We start from the raw sequence: 17,780 nt of genomic DNA, 5'->3' as shown, positions 1-17,780 counted from the left end.
TTTTTTTAGGGTTTAAGGGTTTAAATGACATTTTCTCAGGGACACTGTGATTCTGTTATTGTTGGATCTCTCAGCAGCTTTTGACACTGGACCACAAGATCCTGTTATCTTGGCTTGAGCTGTGGGCGGGGATCACTGGACATGCCCTGGATTGGGTTAGGTCCTATCTCCCAGAGAGAAGCTTATGCGTGAAGCTTAGCAACAAAGGTTCTTCAACCTGTGCCAGCCTCTCCTGGGGGGTTCCTCGGGGGTCTGTTCTAGCTTTTTAAGGTTTAATGAGGGTAAAACAGAGGTAATTGTTTTTAGTCCAAATGCTAGTTGTGCCACTAAGCAGGAAGTCAACCTCTCTTCACTGTCCCCTTTCGTGAAGGAGCTAGTCACTGACCAGGGTGTGAAGTTGGATGTGTCCCTAAAGCTAGAGAATCACATCAGTGGAGTGGTACAGTCTTGCTTTTTCCATCTTCGCCGCCTATCCAGAATCAAGCTGCTACAGTTGCAAGCCCACCTAGAGATTGTAGTCCATGCTTTCATAACTTCTAGGCTCAATTATTGCAACTCCCTTTACTCTGGAGTTAACGAGGCTTCACTTGCTTGGCTCCAGCTTGCTGAAAAGGCTGCAGCTAGACTCCTGACTGCCACCACAAAGCAGGAAAACATCATGCCCATTTTGGCCAATCTGCACTGGCTTCCAGTATCTTTCCAAGTCAGGTTGAAGATACTTGTTGTAGTTTCTAAGTCTCTTCAGGGCAGTACTAGCTATCTGTCTGAGTTACTCACCGGGTACAACCCTTCACGCGCACTTAGGCCATCACAGAAAGACTTACTGGTCATTCCACAAGTACAATGCATGACTAGAGGAGGTAGGGCTTTCTTAGTTTTGGCCCCAAGCTGTGGAATGACCTTTCACTCATGGCCAGACAAGCACCCTCACTGTCAGTTTTTAAAGAGTGGTATGAACACTGACTTTTAAACAGTGGCGCTCCCTCAGCACATGAGTTAGCTATATTTTTCAACAAATTTTAGACAATATTTATCCAGTTGTACTTAACTTATTTTATCTTGTCTTTTACCGACATTCTTTGCTTTTCTTTCCTGTTTTTATGTACATTTTATTGTTGGCCATTACTGGGTCAGTGTTGTTTTAAAACATTTCTAAGTGTGCAGCACTTTGTTTCGCCTCTTGGATGATGGAAAGTGCTATAGAAATACAGATGATGATGATAATGATGATGAAATTACTTCCAAACACATTTTAGACCCTGCCCACACTTATACATTTGCCCTGATTGGTGGTGGAAGAGACAAAGACTTAACATCAAGTCGACAAAGGCTGAATTCTTGAAAACATTACTGGGCAATTGTCATGCAGCTTTTTAAACTCATCTGCTTACTTTTGCTCATATTGTTGCACTTCCATATTTCAGCTGCTGCATCCTCCTCTCCATTGTCCACCTCCTGTCTGTTACAAGGAAATTTTCATTTAAATGGGATGCATAAGGCTGGAGATGTGGTGCTGGGGGGACTGTTTCGAGCTCACTACTTTTCTGTTTCCCCTGACCTGACTTTTATCTCTGTGCCACAGCAACACATCTGTTATGGGTGAGTATGTTAGGGACATGGCAACAAATGCAAACTTGTTAAATGAATTATACACTACAATTCTATGTATATTTCGTTATCAGATATGTTTTTACAATCAATATTTTTGGGGCCTATATAAAAAGTATTTTCAGCTTAGCAAATTTCTGTTTTCATTTAAATACTTCGATTCTTCCCGTACTTGTTTGCTGAAGCTGATTGAGGAAATGCGTATATGTTGAAAATGTGTCGCATTATGAAGTATTTTTCTACATGTAATGGTATTTTATTAGTTTGGATGTTGAAGGATTGAGAAAGGCCCACACCATGACCTTTGCTATTGATGAAATAAACCAAAACTCCAAACTGTTACCCAACGTGACTCTGGGGTACAGCCTGTATGATAACTGTCTCACTCTTGGAGTTGGGTTTCGTGGAGCTCTGGCACTAATCAGTGGCCAACAGGAGGAAACCGTGACAGATGAGAAGTGTTTAGGAAGCCCTCCAGTCATCGGACTTGTGGGTGATTCTTCTTCTCACACTCCCATAGCCATCTCCTCTGTTTTAGGCTTATACAGAGTACCTATAGTAAGTTTTCAGCTTCACTGTCTTCTGTTTTACATTTTTAAAAAGTTTATTTTACGTCAGATGTCTGCTCTTTTAGTTTCAACAGCTCATCTCATTATCAGTGATGATATAAAGCCCATATCTTTCACAGGTGAGTTATTTTGCCACATGTTCGTGCCTGAGTGATCGGCAGAAATATCCATCCTTCTTTAGAACAATACCAAGTGATACTTTCCAGGTAAAAACACAAACTGTAAAAAGATTTCACATGTAAATTTTAAACAATTGTATGCTTGAAAAAAAGGATATGCGCACACTGTCAAATATTCACTTAATGCTCACTCAGGTTCGAGCTATAATTCAAATACTCAAACATTTTGGCTGGACTTGGGCAGGGCTGCTGATCAGTGATGACGACTACGGGCTCTACGCTGCTCGATCTTTCCAGTCGGATCTGAGTTCATCAAATGAAGGCTGTCTGGCTTATTTAGAGATTTTGCCCAGAAAAAAAGACCTAACTGAACTGAAGAGGATTGTAGAGGTCATGAAGAAATCTACAGCCCGTGTGGTCATTGTGTTTGCAGATGAAGGGCCCATCCTTAATCTTATGGAGGAGGTTAGTTTTTCGTTGTGTTTTAAATTTTAATTTAAATTTGAAGTATTTTACAACAATTTTACTGATGCTAATAGTGCAGGTGATCTGTTTTTGTTAGCTTTTTGTTTTTTAGAAAAATCAGTATGACATGAACACCATGACATAATTTATATTTTCTATTACTTTTAAGCATGGATGTAGTATTGGGGGGGGGGGGGGGGGGGGGGGGGGCTACATGCTCCTCCCTTCGTTTTTCAAACTCAATTTTGCCCCCTGGACTTTGTATCGTTCAAAAACAATATTACGCTATAGGAGTAGGAATGAAAATAACTAACAAGGTGAAAAACAATGTTGAATTGAAAGTATTACGAGTCTTTTTTACTGCCACCTGTGTACTTTGCATTCTTGACATTGCATAAAAGAGCTTGTAGTTTTATACATATTTTTTATTCTCACTGTAAAGCCCCTCCGCCCCATCCTCGAGGTCGGTGCCCCCCCCCCCCCCCCCCCTAAAGTCAAAACTATGTCCGTGCTTATAAAAAACATCATAGCTTGGCAGTTTTATCAGGGGAAGCCTTGAATAATTCATTCCTGTTTTGTTGTAACCACCTGAGACCTCATTTGATTTCTAAACAGGTGGTGAGGCAGAAGCTGACAGGCCTGCAGTGGCTGGCGAGTGAAGCCTGGTCCACGGCGGCAGTGCTTCAGACTCCTGAGCTCATGCCGTACCTGGGTGGCACACTGGGTGTTGCTATTCGTCGAGGAGAAATCCCAGCCCTCAGAGATTTCCTGTTAAAAACTCACCCTGATTTACATTATAACAACAGCAATGAAAATAATTTAGTGCGTTTTTGATCAATAAAGTTTGGTTAATTACCACAGATTAATTCGGATCTTTTGACATTTAAATTTCACTCGTTACAGGTGAACCAGTTTTGGGAATTTACTTTTCAGTGTAAATTCGCACCAGTCCCGGCAGGTTGGGTGGAGAACGGGGGATTGTTGTGCACTGGAGGTGAAGACTTACAAAGTGTGGAAACAGAGTTCTTGGACATTTCTAACCTCAGGCCTGAGTACAATGTTTACAAGGCTGTGTATGCTCTGGCGTACGCTCTTGATGATATGCTGAAGTGTGAGCCAGGAAGAGGACCTTTCAGTGAGAACAGTTGTGCAACTGTACAAACTCTAGAACCATGGCAGGTAGAAAACCTTTGATCCATTCTTTGAATAAATGCTATGCTGTTTTTCTTTGTTTTGTTTTTTGTAGCATACATTTGGCTGATTGGCTGCTTGTCATGTCCCTGCCAACGCCCCAATGCCTAATCATTGGTCTGGCTGTGTGCAGCCTGTAATCGCACTGAGTGGCTGCACCTGCTGGTGCAGCATAAAAGCCTGCTTAATGCAACATTAGCAAGACATCAGAGTGACTAGAGAGATCCCATTTGGAGGTCCTGGTTGTTCGTTCTTTTAGTGAGGCATTTTGGAAAAACATTACCATGTGCCCAGACCTCCGCCTTAAGTTGTGGTCCCACGAGCCAGAAGTAACACTCCAAATATGTCCATGTCCTCCCAATAAATGTGCATAGATGTCAGGAATTGGCTATAGAAAGTTAAAAGGTGTGTGTGTGTGTGTGTGTGTGTGTGTGTGTGTGTGTGTGTGTGTGTGTGTGTGTGTGTGTGTGTGTGTGTGTGTGTGTGTGTGTGTGTGTGTGCGTGTGCGTGTGTGAACGCTTGTCTTCATGTGGCCCTGTGATGGATTGATGACCTATCCTGGGTGTGCCCCACCTCATGGAGATGGGGACCAGCTTTTTGCAAACCACTTGAGGAAAAAAATGTTTTCAAAAACATGTTAAAAGCATTAAAAAATAAAAGAAAAAAAAGGCTGCAATGCCCCTGTAGATTTTCCTTGTTAAATCTGTTATTTTAAAACTCAGTAGTTTGTTGAAGGTTGTATTTTTACTTTAAAATGTGTCTATATATTAAATACTGTACCACAGTAGAATTGGTATTGTGGTTTTGCTCGCATATTTGATTTCCCTTCTTCTTTTAGCTTGTTTATTACCTGGAAAAAGTCAATTTCACCACACCGTTTGGAGAGCAGGTATCCTTTGATGAGAACGGTGATGCTTTACCTATTTATGATATTATAAACTGGCGGTGGCTCCCTGATGGAGGCACAGAAATCTGTAACGTGGGAGATGTTAAAAAATCTGCATTGAATCAGGAAGAAATCAAGCTTGACGAACCCAAAATATTCTGGAACTTTAAATCCAAACAGGTTATCAACCAGCATTTGCTTTATTTACACCTTGTGCAGTGCAAACTGAGCCAACTGCAGTTCATTTGTCTTCTTGTAGCCACCACGATCAGTGTGCAGTGAGAACTGTCCTCCTGGTGCTCGCATGGTGGGAAAGAAGGGAGAACCAGAGTGCTGCTTTGACTGTGTCTCTTGTTCCGAGGGAAAGATCAGTAATAGCACCAGTAAGAGTCAATTTTTATAAAATCTTCTGCTGCACTGTTGGTTATTTTCTAATGGTTTTGGACACCACCTTCTTTCCAGACTCCTTGGACTGCTTCAGTTGTCCAGAAGACTTCTGGTCCAGCCCTCTTTGTGACCAGTGTGTTCTCAAGAAAACTGAGTTTCTGTCCTATGAGGAACCTCTGGGAATCTGTCTGGCAGCTGCCTCATTACTGGGGACATTTATTTGTGCCGTTGTTCTGGGAATCCTCATTCATCACCGCAGTACTCCCATCGTCAAAGCCAACAACTCAGAACTGAGTTTTCAGCTGCTGCTGTCACTCAAGTTATGTTTCCTGTGTTCGCTGCTGTTCATTGGACGACCCAGACTGTGGACATGCCAGCTGAGACATGCAGCCTTTGGGATCAGCTTTGTTCTTTGTGTTTCATGCATCCTGGTTAAAACCATGGTGGTTCTGGCTGTGTTCAAGGCCTCCAAGCCAGGAGGTGGCGCCAGCCTTAAGTGGTTTGGTGTTTCACAGCAGAGAGGAACAGTTTTCGTTCTTACCTCAGTTCAAGCAGCAGTCTGCACAGTTTGGCTTGTCTTATCCTCACCCATGCCCCATAAAAACATGCAATACCATAATGACAAGATAGTTTATGAGTGTGCAATTGGCTCAGTTCTGGGATTTTCTGTGTTACTGGGCTACATTGGTTTTTTAGCTATCATTAGCTGTCTGATTGCATTCCTTGCGAGGGATCTTCCAGACAACTTCAATGAGGCCAAACTCATCACTTTCAGCATGCTGATCTTCTGTGCCGTGTGGGTGGCTTTTGTTCCTGCTTATATCAGCTCACCTGGTAAATATGCAGATGCAGTGGAGGTGTTTGCCATCCTGGCTTCCAGTTTTGGCATTTTGGTGTCTCTGTTTGGACCCAAATGTTACATAATCCTGCTGAAACCAGAACGAAATACAAAGAAAGCCCTGATGGGACGAAACATCAAGAGAGCTGCTGACTATTAGGATAAATACATTTGCAAAAACAATGAGTGAATTTAACTAAAACCTGACGTTTATGTCTTCTGTGCTGCCCGGTAACTGTGTGCAATTTTATGTTATCCCTGTTCTACCATGTATTTTCAACCCTATTGAATTCTTTTTTAAGAGCTGTCAACCACCACAAGCTGCTTGTTTCTTAAAGGGGCATTCTGGAAGTTTGACAGCCAAAACTTGTATAGAAATAATAAATTTCTTCTTAATACATTCTCCTGTAATGCCCTGGTCCTGTAGAATGAGCCCTGGCAGAAAAAGAGAGCTGCTCGGGTCGAGCAGGCTGCTTCATGCGCGTTCACGCTCAGGCATAGCCCTCCAAACCGTTCTTAAATGGTACAGATACAAGTGATGTCACTGGTGCGATAGCTCTCCTAGTAAGACGTCGGACTTTCGTGCAGAAGACCCAGGTTTGATTCTGGATGTGCACATGGTTTATTTAGAGTTTATTTTTTACATTAATGGTATATTTGTTTACAGTAAGATGCCCAAATTTTTAGTTGAGACTCGCCGAACGGCATTGAATTCACAGATTAAAAGGATGTGGGTTCAACTTTCATTTTGGAACAATTTTTCAAGCAAGGGAAGGGAATGATCTGAGCATGCAGGAGGACTGACCCATCATAAACCTTTGTCGGCTGTGCTGAAGAGAAAGTTACAGAACCAAATTATTTAATTAGCTGCACGTTCTCCTGTCCTCTGTCCTCCAGGCCACACACACACACATACACACACACACACACACACACACACACACACACACACACACACACACAGAGCTGACTGTCTCAGCTGTTATTTTCGTTAAGGAGTGTGCACGTACAGCATGCGCACCTCGTGCACGAGCCTGCTGTTGAAGCTGCCGTTACGCTTTTGGCCTGAGGGGGCAATCGCGAGCATAAAAATTCAAAACTCCGTAAAGTCCCTTTAAATGTAACTTCCGTAGTCTGACCATATATTTGAATGGACCATTAAGAAGCCTGGTTCCTCATTCATCAAACTTTTGTAGAAATATTCCTACATTCATGCCTATAAACCTAATTTAGGATGTTTGTACACACAGTCAAAATCCTGACTAATGAAACGTGCGGTGGCCTCTCGTATGCATGATGATAAAGCCCACCTGAGCGTACCCAGGTACTCGTGTCCGTTCTCAGTCATTTGCATACAGAAATGCCCTCATTTAACCATATTTGGTCATGTTATGTCCTCAGTACATGAGGGGATTTCCCACGTTCTACCTGGAAAAAAAGAAAACTGTTGTGAGATCAAGAGACTGACTGCCGGAGTGCAAAAGAACCAAACAAGTTGCAGAAAAATCTCCTTTCAGTGCGCTCATGGAAACGCTTTTAAATCCTTAATAATAATAATAAGAAACAATCTTATCTAGCAAAATCACAAGGTGTTTCACAAGGACTAAAACACAATATAATAACATTTAATAAAATATTATATTTATTAATTAAAAAACAATTAAGAACATCATTAAAATGGGAAGAGCAAAAATAGTTATTACTAAAAACATAAAATTAATTCTTCAATGTCAGATTCCCGTCGGGTGTTTTAGCACCAACTATGTGACACAGCTGTTTTTCCACCGACATATTTAGTTATTGGGTAAAATAATTTGTGGGTGAGGGGCATGTGTGGACGACTGAGACCTTCAGTGCTGCGGTTCCCCCGTTCCACCGCTAGATGCTGTTCCTATTAATGGTCTGAAGTTTTCTTATATTCAAGAACATTTTCACGCACAAAGTAATGAATACCACACTCTGGTGTCTAAATCAATGTTTCAAACCGTCTCGCCGAACTGCTGCACTCCCCTGGGTCCTCAATTCTCTACGCACTTGCGCTTGTTGCAACACCACTGGTGTGGGAAGTTTGCTGGTCAATAATACCATAGAAGGAGAAACAGCCGGCTGCTACCACTTCAACTTTAGGACAAACTACCAGAGCCCCGAAAAGAAAAACACCGTTTGAAGTCATGAACAACAAAAGACTGAGAAACGGCAACAACTGTTTAGCACTCTCTCATTTCCTCTGGTAATGCGGGTTTCCAGTTCTGGGAGATCTGATTGGCTAACAGCAACCCAACTTTCCCACTGACTCTGTTTGCTTTGCAACGTTGATGTTTTGTTTCCACAAATAACACAAGCCTGAAGGAGTTCTCCTGTGCTGTTTAGTTGCTAATGCTAACTATTAGCTTCTACTAGTCAAGATGTTCTTCAAATCTTTTTCTCCTCTTGTCAAATGGGTATAAAAACACAGGAATCATACTATGGTTACTATAAATGCATATTTCTTGTACAGCTTCAGGTGAAAAACTTTTGACTTTGCTAAATTTTCCTTTTTCTGGATGTTGAATTTGAAAAATATTGTTTGTTCAGCCTGAACACTAAATCAGTCCTAAACATATTTTAGGCTGTCTCCTGTAGGTTTTTGTTTGTTTGTTTGTTTGTTTGTTTGTTTGTTTTTGGCCTTGATGGGTGGTGTAAAGGAAAAATACTAAACAGCAAGTCAATTTAAGGTTTGTGAGAATTTCATAGTTTTAATTTAACATTTTAATGAATCAGTCTGAAAAGAATTTTAGGCCCTGCCCAGATCTCTCTCTCTCTCTCTCTCTCTCTCTCTCTCTCTCTCTCTCTCTCTCTCTCTCTCTCTCTCTCTCTCTCTCTCTCTCTCTCTCTCTCTCTCTCTCTCTCTCTCTCTCTCTCTCTCTCTCTGCCCTGGTGGGTGGCAAATAATAGCACATTAAAATAGGTGATAAAAAGGATGAAGTGAGTAGACAAACATCCTGATCTGGCTCAGCTAGATGGATGTGATGCGACCTTTAACACTCATCTGCCTGCTTTTACTCATGTATGTTCAAGCTGCTTCACCCTCCGCTCTACTGTCAACCTCCTGTCATTTACAAGGAAAGTTTCATCTAAATGGGATGCACAAGGCTGGAGATGTGGTGCTGGGAGGGATTTTTCAAATCCACGTATTTTCTGTCTCTCCTGACTTGTCTTTTGACTCTGAGCCAGAACAACTTACCTGCTATGGGTGAGCTTATTGGGTTCACAGCAACCGAAAGACACTGAGAAGGAAATATTTCTTAATGAAATTCACCATATTTGATGATCTGATATTTGTCTTTCAGCAGTGTTCATGTCATATATGTCATATTTATTTTCTAATCATAAAAATAATATGATTTCTAAAAGGGCTGAAACGTATCATCTATTGTTCTGCATTCATACATTTATTTAATCATTTATTCTTCTCTACTTTATTAACACATGTTTCCCTTTTGATATCATGCTGTTAATGTAATTCTGAATAATGGTTCGCATAATGAAACTGATGACACATTTATCTTAAAGAACATAGTTTCCTGTTTTATTTGTGTTAGTTTTGACATTCAAGGGATGAGATCTGCCCTGACCATGGCCTTTACTATCGATGAGATCAACGGAAACTCTAAGCTGCTACCCAACGTGACTCTGGGGTACAGCCTGTATGATAACTGCCTCACCCTTGGAGTTGGATTTCGTGCAGCTCTGGCGCTGATCAGTGGTCAACGGGAGGAAATTGTGACAGATGAGAACTGTGTAGGAAGCCCTCCAGTCTTGGGGCTTGTGGGTGATTCTTTTTCTACAAGTGCTATTGCCATCTCGTCTGTCTTAGGCTTGTACCGAGTCCCTATAGTAAGTTTTCATCTTCACCATCCATTGTTCACATTTTAAAATGTCATTTCACTCCAAACGCCTGCTCTCTGAACCTCAACAGCCTGTCATGTTAAGAGCAATGTATCCTTTTTCTTTTACAGGTGAGTTATTATGCCACATGTTCGTGCCTGAGTGACCGGCAGACATTTCCATCCTTTTTTAGGACAATACCGAGTGATTCTTTCCAGGTTAAAACTTTGGATTAAAAAAGCCTTTTTACACATATAAATATACATGTTTCTCTATTTGTTACTGACTTTTTGCTCTCTCAGGTTCGAGCTCTAATTCAAATACTAAAGCACTTTGGCTGGACTTGGGCAGGGCTGCTGATCAGTGATGATGACTACGGACGCTACGCTGCCCGATCCTTCCAGTCGGATCTGAGCGTGTCTGGTGAAGCCTGTCTGGCTTATGTAGAGGTGCTGCCCTGGGAAAAAGACTTGAAGGAACTGCAGAAGATTGTTGATGTGATGAAGAGATCCACAGCTCGTGTGGTCATTGGGTTTGCACATGAGGGTCCAATTCTCAACCTATTAGAAGAGGTTGTTATTTAAATGCATTAATTATGTAGGCCTATGAGCTTTTAAATTTATGTTATTATTATGTAAGTAAAGTCCGAGTCATCACACTGGTGGGTGAAATTTATTGTCCGCACTTGACCCATCTATTTGGGGAGCGGTGAGCTGCAGACACGGCTGTGCTCAGGAAGCATTTGGTGGTTTAACCCCAGAACTGAACACCTTAATGCTGAGTGTTAAGTTGTGAAGCGTTGGGTTCCATTTTTATAGCCTTTAGTATGACCCGACCGTGGATTTAAACCAATGAGCTATGTTATGTTTGCTGGAAAAGCTTTTCAAGCTAATTTTAAAATTTTATTAATCTAAACCAAACTTTATCTGAAGTTTTTGACCAGCGTTGGGCAAGCCTTAAACGTCCTTAAGTATTACAAAGAGACAAGCTAATGAAGGTGGAAGACGGAGGTGTGAGTGTAGTTACTGTAGTGTCTGTTGCTTTAGTACTGTGGTGTGGATGTATGGCTGCTACTGAATGGATGGCCTTTTTCCCATATTTAATTATGTATTACTCCGTTTTCTTAAAGCAGAACATATAAATTAGAGAAGATGAATAAAAAAAAGAGTGGTCTGAGATTAAAGTGGCTTTCTAAGTAAACTGGATATGCTTTGTTGCGAAAGAAGGCTATTTTGAACAAAAATGATGAATTTTGCTCAGAATTTGAAAGGCTGTTGTGATTTATCAGAGGAAAGCTTGGACGATCACGGATTTGAGAGTTGGACAATGTGATCTGGGAGGCTTCAGTGAGATGCTGTGAAGGCTGTTTCCATCCTGAAGGATTGGGCAGAAAGCAAGATTTAGTGGAAATTAGAAGAAGGCAAGAAAAATGGCTTCTATGATGGAGGCAAATACTTATTCACTTGTTTTTTCAGTCATATTCAGATTCAGTGAACACATCTACACAGAACATATAGTTATTTCACTAAATTTTTATTCCCCCATCATATCATATGCTGCTACAAACCCTTATTCTATTACACAATACTTTAATCACTTTTGTGAATCGCCTGCACCGACGGCTTAATTACTTATTCACAAGGATGCAGCCGTGTATTTATTTGTTGAGATATGCGATTGTTTGTTTTTGCACTATCCTACAGGGTACTACTGTAGACTATTTTAACTGTATATATTGTATATCATATTTCTATTCCACCTGTTCCTTTGTCTCTCCTACTGCTTTGAGCATGTACATGACACAAGAATTTCCCTCGGGATAAATAAAGTTGTTCTTATCTTATCTTATCTTAAATGAGTAGGCAGAAGTGTAAACTTGGCCCTAATCTTTCATTTAGGGAAAAATTTTAATAACACAAAACTATTTCTTTCATAATTAGAGAAAGCATTTCCAAACACACAATCTCTTTTAAATAACAAAAGCAAAACCAAATAAACTCATAAATATCTCATATTTTACAAAATAACACAATTTTTCTTCTAATAATAAAAATAAAAACTGGTGGTCTCACTTATATTTTCCAGTAGAAACTTTGCCTTTAAGCTAATGCTCTTCATCTTCAAACACCATAGTACTTTGTATTTAATTTTGTTTTAATTTAGCCTCTACTATTATAACACACATACTCTATAAAGTCATTATTTAGTTTCATTAGAGCATGAAAGCCTGTACATTCCTAATATCATCCCTAGGTATAAATAAAAAGGAAACAGTGAAAGGCATATTATGCCACTTTTTCATATTTTACAAATATTTTTACTTAGCCAATATGTGCTAAAGTAATCCTTACAGGGTTAATGAAATGTCACATAGACCCCGCACCTGTGGACACTAATGAAGGCTGAGGAGACATTTCAGCTCTTAGAATAAGGTGTTAAAAAATAAAGAGTGAGGAGATAAATTTCACTTTTGGTTTCACCATCTAAACTCTAGGGGGTGCTAGAAGAAATCCAAAACTGCTAAGTATCTCTTTATTGTTTCCATTTTAATCTTATTTTGTGCTAATAAAGTGTTGCGATAAGCTGAGAACGTATTTGATAAACAGGTGGTGAGGCAAAATCTGACAGGCCTGCAGTGGTTGGCAAGTGAAGCCTGGACCACATCTGATGTGCTTCAGATTCCTGACTTTATTCCATATCTGGGTGGCACCTTGGGCATTGCGATACGTCGAGGAGAAATACCCAGCCTCCGAGAATTCTTGTTTCAAATATACCCTGATTTACATTACGACAACAGCAATGAAAATAACATGGTGAGTCACCAATTTATGATTAATATTGTATTTCTATTAAAATAACTGCAGTGCAATTCTGCTACTGTGAAATACACTATTGTATTCATGACAGGTGAACCAGTTTTGGGAATTCACCTTTCAGTGCAGATTTGCACCACCTCCAGCAGGTTGGGTGGAGAATGGGGGAACACTATGCACTGGAGAAGAAGACTTACAGAGTGTGGAAACAGAGGTTTTTTACACCTCTGACCTCCGGCCTGAGTACAATGTGTACAAGGCTGTGTATGCTCTGGCATACGCCCTTGATGATATGTTGCAGTGTGAGCCAGGAAGAGGGCCTTTCAGCGAGAACAGCTGTACAACTTTACAAACACTTCAGCCATGGCAGGTATAAAGCACTTAGTTATTTTGGAATATGTGCCATGTTTTACAGTACGGGCCAAAAGTTTGGACACACCTTATCATTCAATGTGTTTTCTTTACTTTCATCACCATTTACATAGGTAGATTCTCACTGAAGGCATCAGAACTATGAATGAACATATGTGGGGTAATCTACCTAACTAAAAGATGTGAAATAACTGAAAACGTATTCTATTTTCTTAAAAAAAAAGCCACCCTTTACTCTGATTACTGCTTTGCACACTCTTGGCGTTCGCTTGACGAGCTTCAAGAGGTAGTCACCTGAAATTGTTTTCTAACAGTCTTGAAGAAGTTCCCAGAGGTGTTTAGCACTTGTTGGCCCCTTTGTAAATGGTCATGGTCATAAAAATAAAGAAAACACATTGAATGAGAAGGTGTGTCCAAATTTTTGACCTGTACTGTATATTTTGGTGTCATCCATGTGGGTGTTTTCCCCATGTATCAGTGTCCTCAGCATGTACATCAAGCATTGGCAAGTAAGTATGTGCAAGTCAGTATATGCAAGTGTGTGCATGAATGTCCGTCTGTCCATGCGTCCTCTTTCCTGCACTTATCTGGGTCCAGTTCATGGGTGTTGCAGCCCCACCAGATAAACCCAAATGATCCCTGCACTAGCTTTACTGATTGGATCTCAATGCATTCACTGGGCAAGACGGAGATATAATCTCTCCAGTGTGTCTTGGGTTGACCTGGGGGCTTTCAGTGGCATGATATGCCCATAGCGTCAAGCTTGGTTTATGGGCTCGACACACGGGAGGCGACAAACGACCGCGATCAGCGAAATTTGTCGCTGTCGCTTTTATTACCTGACACACGGGAGGCGATCCGCGGCAGCGGCCAGCGGCAAAGCCGTCTACGCGTTCTGTTCCAGGACGAAATTGAAACTTCCGTTGTTTTGTTTGGCTGTGTCAGGTTGGAGGGAATTAAGGTTATTTAAGCGGTTCAGAGTTAATAAAGCGATAGATATGTTTCACCAGGTGCTGCTAGAGTTATGTGAAATCTTACTTCTGATTTTACTATATAAAACATAATAATAATCAACTTCTCCTTCATGTTTGCTCGGAGATGTGTGGAGCATTATGTCCGCTCATTGGTCAGTGAATGAAACCTCCGTTGATTGGTCCTCGTCCGAGCGACAGCGATGAAAAGTTGAAAATGTTTCAACTTTCTGGGATCGCGTCGCTGGGTCGTCCGTGCACGACACGTGCACGAGCGCAAAATTTCACACGCACGTTTTTCGCGTTTCGCTTGGTAGGAGGGAGACCCGCGATTATCGCTTTGTCGCGCATGTCTCATTGAAAATGAATGGAGGAGAGGCGATGTCGCCTCCCGTGTGTCAAGCCCATTATGCTTGACGTGTCCACGAGGTTCGCACGGCTCCGCGCGGCAAAATTGCATCATTTTAACAACCACGCCCCTCCACCGCGCCTCCGCACGGCCCAAACTTTCCGCACCGCGCACCTAGGAAAATTTCTAACCACGCGGACTGTCGGACGTGGAAAAACATGGCGGACTGGCAAGAACTAGTATGGCAGAGGTTCGTAAATATAGACATTTGATCAACATGTTGTTAATAATTCTTGGAGAGAAATAGCTCGCACTGTCGGAAAAGACAAGGACACTGTTAAAAAATGCTGGAATGCCATGTTGTAAACAACAGTAATTTTTACTTCTACTATGGTGTAGTGTTGGATGCATGTCGTAGAGCTCCATGCTGCCCCCTACAGTTTGGGAGAATATTGGCTCACCGCAGAGACAAGCCGCATGAACCATAAACGCTGCAAGTTGTGAAGCGCGTTCCATCCGCGAGCCGCATCACCAAGCGGAAAGTAAACGCGTCAAGCATAAACCAAGCGTAACACCTCCCTTTGAGGTTGTCCAGGAGGAATCCTGAAAAAATACCCGAACCACCTCAACCGGCCTGTTTCAAAACAGAAGAGCAGATTCTCTCCAGGATATCTGAGCTGTTCACTCTATATCTAAGGCTGAGTCTGGCTGCCCTGCAAGGAAAATTAAATTCAGCTGCTTGTAGTGATCTCTGTCTTTTGGTTATTACCCAAAGCTCATAACTATAGATGAGCACTGGGATTAAAAACAATCAGCAAAATGAGAGGTTTGGTTTCTCGCTTAGCTCTTTGGTTCAACATCTGCATCACTGCACTGCCTCCATCATGTGAATAATTGTTGAGTAACTATCGCTATGCATGTGCATGAATGATTGATTATGTTGTTTCTCTGTGCCTCCGATGATGGACACCTATCTAGGGTGTGCCAGGCACCAACTCTGCACAGTCCTACAGAAGAGATGAAAAGACACTGAGTAGAAAGATAAATGAAGTAATGTCCCAGCAGTTGTAGAAGTCTGTTTGTATTTTAAAATGAGTCGTATTATTTAGATATGAATCCTACACTGTTAATGAAATGATTACTTTTTGACACCCTTTTGATTTTCCAATTTATTTTCATCGTCATTAGCTTCTGTATTACCTGGAAAAGGTCAATTTCACCACATCATTTGGTGACCAGGTGTCATTTGATGAAAATGGGGATGCTTTACCTATTTATGATGTTATGAACTGGCTGTGGCTCCCTGATGGAGGAACAAAGTTCTTGAACGTGGGAGATTTTAAGATGTCAGACTTCACAGGTGAAGAAATCAGGCTATATGAAGACAAAATCTTCTGGAACTTTGAATCAAAAAAGGTAAGTGGCTTAGTTTTCTTACATTAAAATTTTATAATTGTAGTAAAAACAAGAAAAACATGCACAAAATCTTTTGTATAGCCACCACGATCTGTGTGCAGTGAGGATTGCCTTCCAGGTACCCACATGGTGAGAAAGAAGGGAGACCCTGTGTGTTGTTTTGACTGCATCTCTTGTTCTGAAGGAAAGATCAGCAATATCACCAGTAAGTACCCATTTTATTTATATATTTTTCTACCAGATAAAGATTTGTTTCTGATAAAGAAATGTTTGACCCGTTTTTCAGACTCTGTGGAGTGCTTCAGTTGTCCAGAAGACTTCTGGTCCAGCCCCCTGCACGATCAGTGTGTCCCCAAGAAAACTGAGTTTCTGTCTTACGAGGAGCCTCTGGGAATCTGTTTGGCAGCTGCCTCATTAATGGGCACATTTATCTGTGCTGTTGTTCTAGGGACTTTTATTCATCACCGCAGTACTCCCATTGTCAAAGCCAACAACTCAGAAGTGAGTTTTCAGCTGCTGCTGTCACTGAAGTTATGTTTCCTGTGTTCGCTGTTGTTCATTGGACGACCCAGACTGTGGACATGCCAGCTGAGACATGCAGCCTTTGGGATCAGTTTTGTTCTTTGTGTTTCATGCATTCTGGTTAAAACCATGGTGGTTCTGGCTGTGTTCAAGGCCTCCAAGCCAGGAGGTGGCGCCAGCCTTAAGTGGTTTGGTGTTTCACAGCAGAGAGGAACAGTTTTCGTTCTTACCTCAGTTCAAGGAGCAATATGCACTACTTGGCTTGTCTTATCCTCACCAACCCCACATAAAAACACACAATATCACAATAATAAGATAGTTTATGAGTGTGCAATTGGCTCAGTTCTGGGATTTTCTGTGTTACTGGGCTACATTGGTTTACTAGCTATCATTAGTTGTCTGATTGCATTCCTTGCGAGGGATCTACCAGACAACTTCAATGAGGCCAAACTCATCACTTTCAGCATGTTGATCTTCTGTGCCGTGTGGGTGGCCTTTGTTCCTGCTTATATCAGCTCACCTGGTAAATATGCAGATGCAGTGGAGGTGTTTGCCATCCTGGCTTCCAGTTTTGGCATTTTGGTGTCTCTGTTTGGACCCAAATGTTACATAATCCTGCTGAAACCAGAACGAAATACAAAGAAAGCCCTGATGGGACGAAACACTAAGGGCACTTCTGAATATTAGGAATAAATATTAGGGGAAGATAATCCCTACTCGGAGGCTCTGCTCTAGGAACCAGTTGCTGTTTTGGCTCCCAGAACCTGGCTGAAGTCGAGGGGGGACAGGGCCTTCTCGGTAGCGGGTATAAACTATGGAACGATCTTCCCCTATCTGTTAGGCTTTCCTCGTCAACGGCAGTTTTTAAAACGAGGCTGAAAACATCCTTTATGTTCTGGTTTTTAACTGTGTGGGTTAGCTGCTGCTACTATTGTATATTATTTTACCTTGTAACCTGAACTCTGTTGCTTTTATTCTATTCCTGAACAGCCCTTTGATGACATAATTCACGTCTGTAAGCTGCTATATAAAATAAAAGATTAGCTGAGTTGTGTTAAACATGTGCCCTCATTTATCAGCAAATTTCATCGGAGGAACAATTTTTTTTGCATTATGTGGTATTTACCGTGTTGTATTCGTGTGTAGAAACAACTTCAGCACTGAGTCGATCCTGAAGACGTTTTAGGCCCTGCCCACACTGCTGCTTCTGCCCTGATTGGAGGGGTGGAGAAGTATGAATAAACAGCAAATCAATAAAAAGGGTTGAAATGGTGACAAAAGCATTAGGGCTGGGCTTAAGAAATACCTGAACCAGACAAATGTCATGCAGTCTTTAAGGCTAGTATCCTCACTTTTGATTATGTTGAATGTTTCTGCTGCTAAGTCCTCCACCTCCTGTTTTTTACA

General features: G+C 41.4%; 3 protein-coding genes across 3 annotated transcripts in view; all 3 read left to right on the top strand.

The window, feature by feature from the left end:
• The window catches only part of LOC139062423 (vomeronasal type-2 receptor 1-like), an 8,906-nt gene extending 2,511 nt beyond the window's left edge, over nucleotides 1-6,395 (top strand). The window contains exons 3-12 of the mRNA XM_070543250.1: nucleotides 75-207; nucleotides 1,425-1,599; nucleotides 1,872-2,166; nucleotides 2,297-2,383; nucleotides 2,492-2,761; nucleotides 3,377-3,583; nucleotides 3,665-3,940; nucleotides 4,791-5,018; nucleotides 5,098-5,221; nucleotides 5,301-6,395. Of these exons, the coding sequence (XP_070399351.1) occupies nucleotides 75-207; nucleotides 1,425-1,599; nucleotides 1,872-2,166; nucleotides 2,297-2,383; nucleotides 2,492-2,761; nucleotides 3,377-3,583; nucleotides 3,665-3,940; nucleotides 4,791-5,018; nucleotides 5,098-5,221; nucleotides 5,301-6,223 (2,718 nt within the window). The 3' untranslated portion in view covers nucleotides 6,224-6,395. The remainder of the gene's footprint in view (nucleotides 1-74; nucleotides 208-1,424; nucleotides 1,600-1,871; nucleotides 2,167-2,296; nucleotides 2,384-2,491; nucleotides 2,762-3,376; nucleotides 3,584-3,664; nucleotides 3,941-4,790; nucleotides 5,019-5,097; nucleotides 5,222-5,300) is intronic.
• A 2,775-nt stretch (nucleotides 6,396-9,170) lies between these two features.
• On the top strand, nucleotides 9,171-17,060 carry LOC139062422 (extracellular calcium-sensing receptor-like). The gene is made up of 9 exons (XM_070543249.1): nucleotides 9,171-9,295; nucleotides 9,645-9,939; nucleotides 10,062-10,148; nucleotides 10,233-10,502; nucleotides 12,537-12,743; nucleotides 12,838-13,113; nucleotides 15,624-15,851; nucleotides 15,933-16,056; nucleotides 16,138-17,060. The coding sequence occupies exons 1-9, from the start codon at nucleotides 9,186-9,188 to the stop codon at nucleotides 17,058-17,060; spliced, it is 2,520 nt and encodes an 839-aa protein (XP_070399350.1). The 5' UTR covers nucleotides 9,171-9,185.
• A 615-nt stretch (nucleotides 17,061-17,675) lies between these two features.
• The window catches only part of LOC139062580 (extracellular calcium-sensing receptor-like), a 5,696-nt gene continuing 5,591 nt past the window's right edge, over nucleotides 17,676-17,780 (top strand). The window contains exon 1 of the mRNA XM_070543826.1: nucleotides 17,676-17,780. This exon is cut by the window's right edge and continues 132 nt beyond it. Within this exon, the coding sequence (XP_070399927.1) occupies nucleotides 17,698-17,780 (83 nt within the window). The 5' untranslated portion in view covers nucleotides 17,676-17,697.

The sequence above is a fragment of the Nothobranchius furzeri genome, chromosome 13 (assembly GCF_043380555.1).
Source record: "Nothobranchius furzeri strain GRZ-AD chromosome 13, NfurGRZ-RIMD1, whole genome shotgun sequence".
Classification (NCBI taxonomy): domain Eukaryota; kingdom Metazoa; phylum Chordata; class Actinopteri; order Cyprinodontiformes; family Nothobranchiidae; genus Nothobranchius; species Nothobranchius furzeri.
This window is presented reverse-complemented; position numbering and strand designations above follow the sequence as displayed.

What these genes read in the sequence shown, in the direction of transcription:
- LOC139062422 (XM_070543249.1), top strand. Translation starts at nt 9,186, where the DNA reads ATGCACAAGGCTGGAGATGTGGTGCTGGGAGGGATTTTTCAAATCCAC. An exon ending in GAACAACTTACCTGCTATGG is followed by an intron (nt 9,296 to 9,644) that starts GTGAGCTTATTG and finishes TATTTGTGTTAG; the next exon opens with TTTTGACATTCAAGGGATGA. An exon ending in GGAACTTTGAATCAAAAAAG is followed by an intron (nt 15,852 to 15,932) that starts GTAAGTGGCTTA and finishes TCTTTTGTATAG; the next exon opens with CCACCACGATCTGTGTGCAG.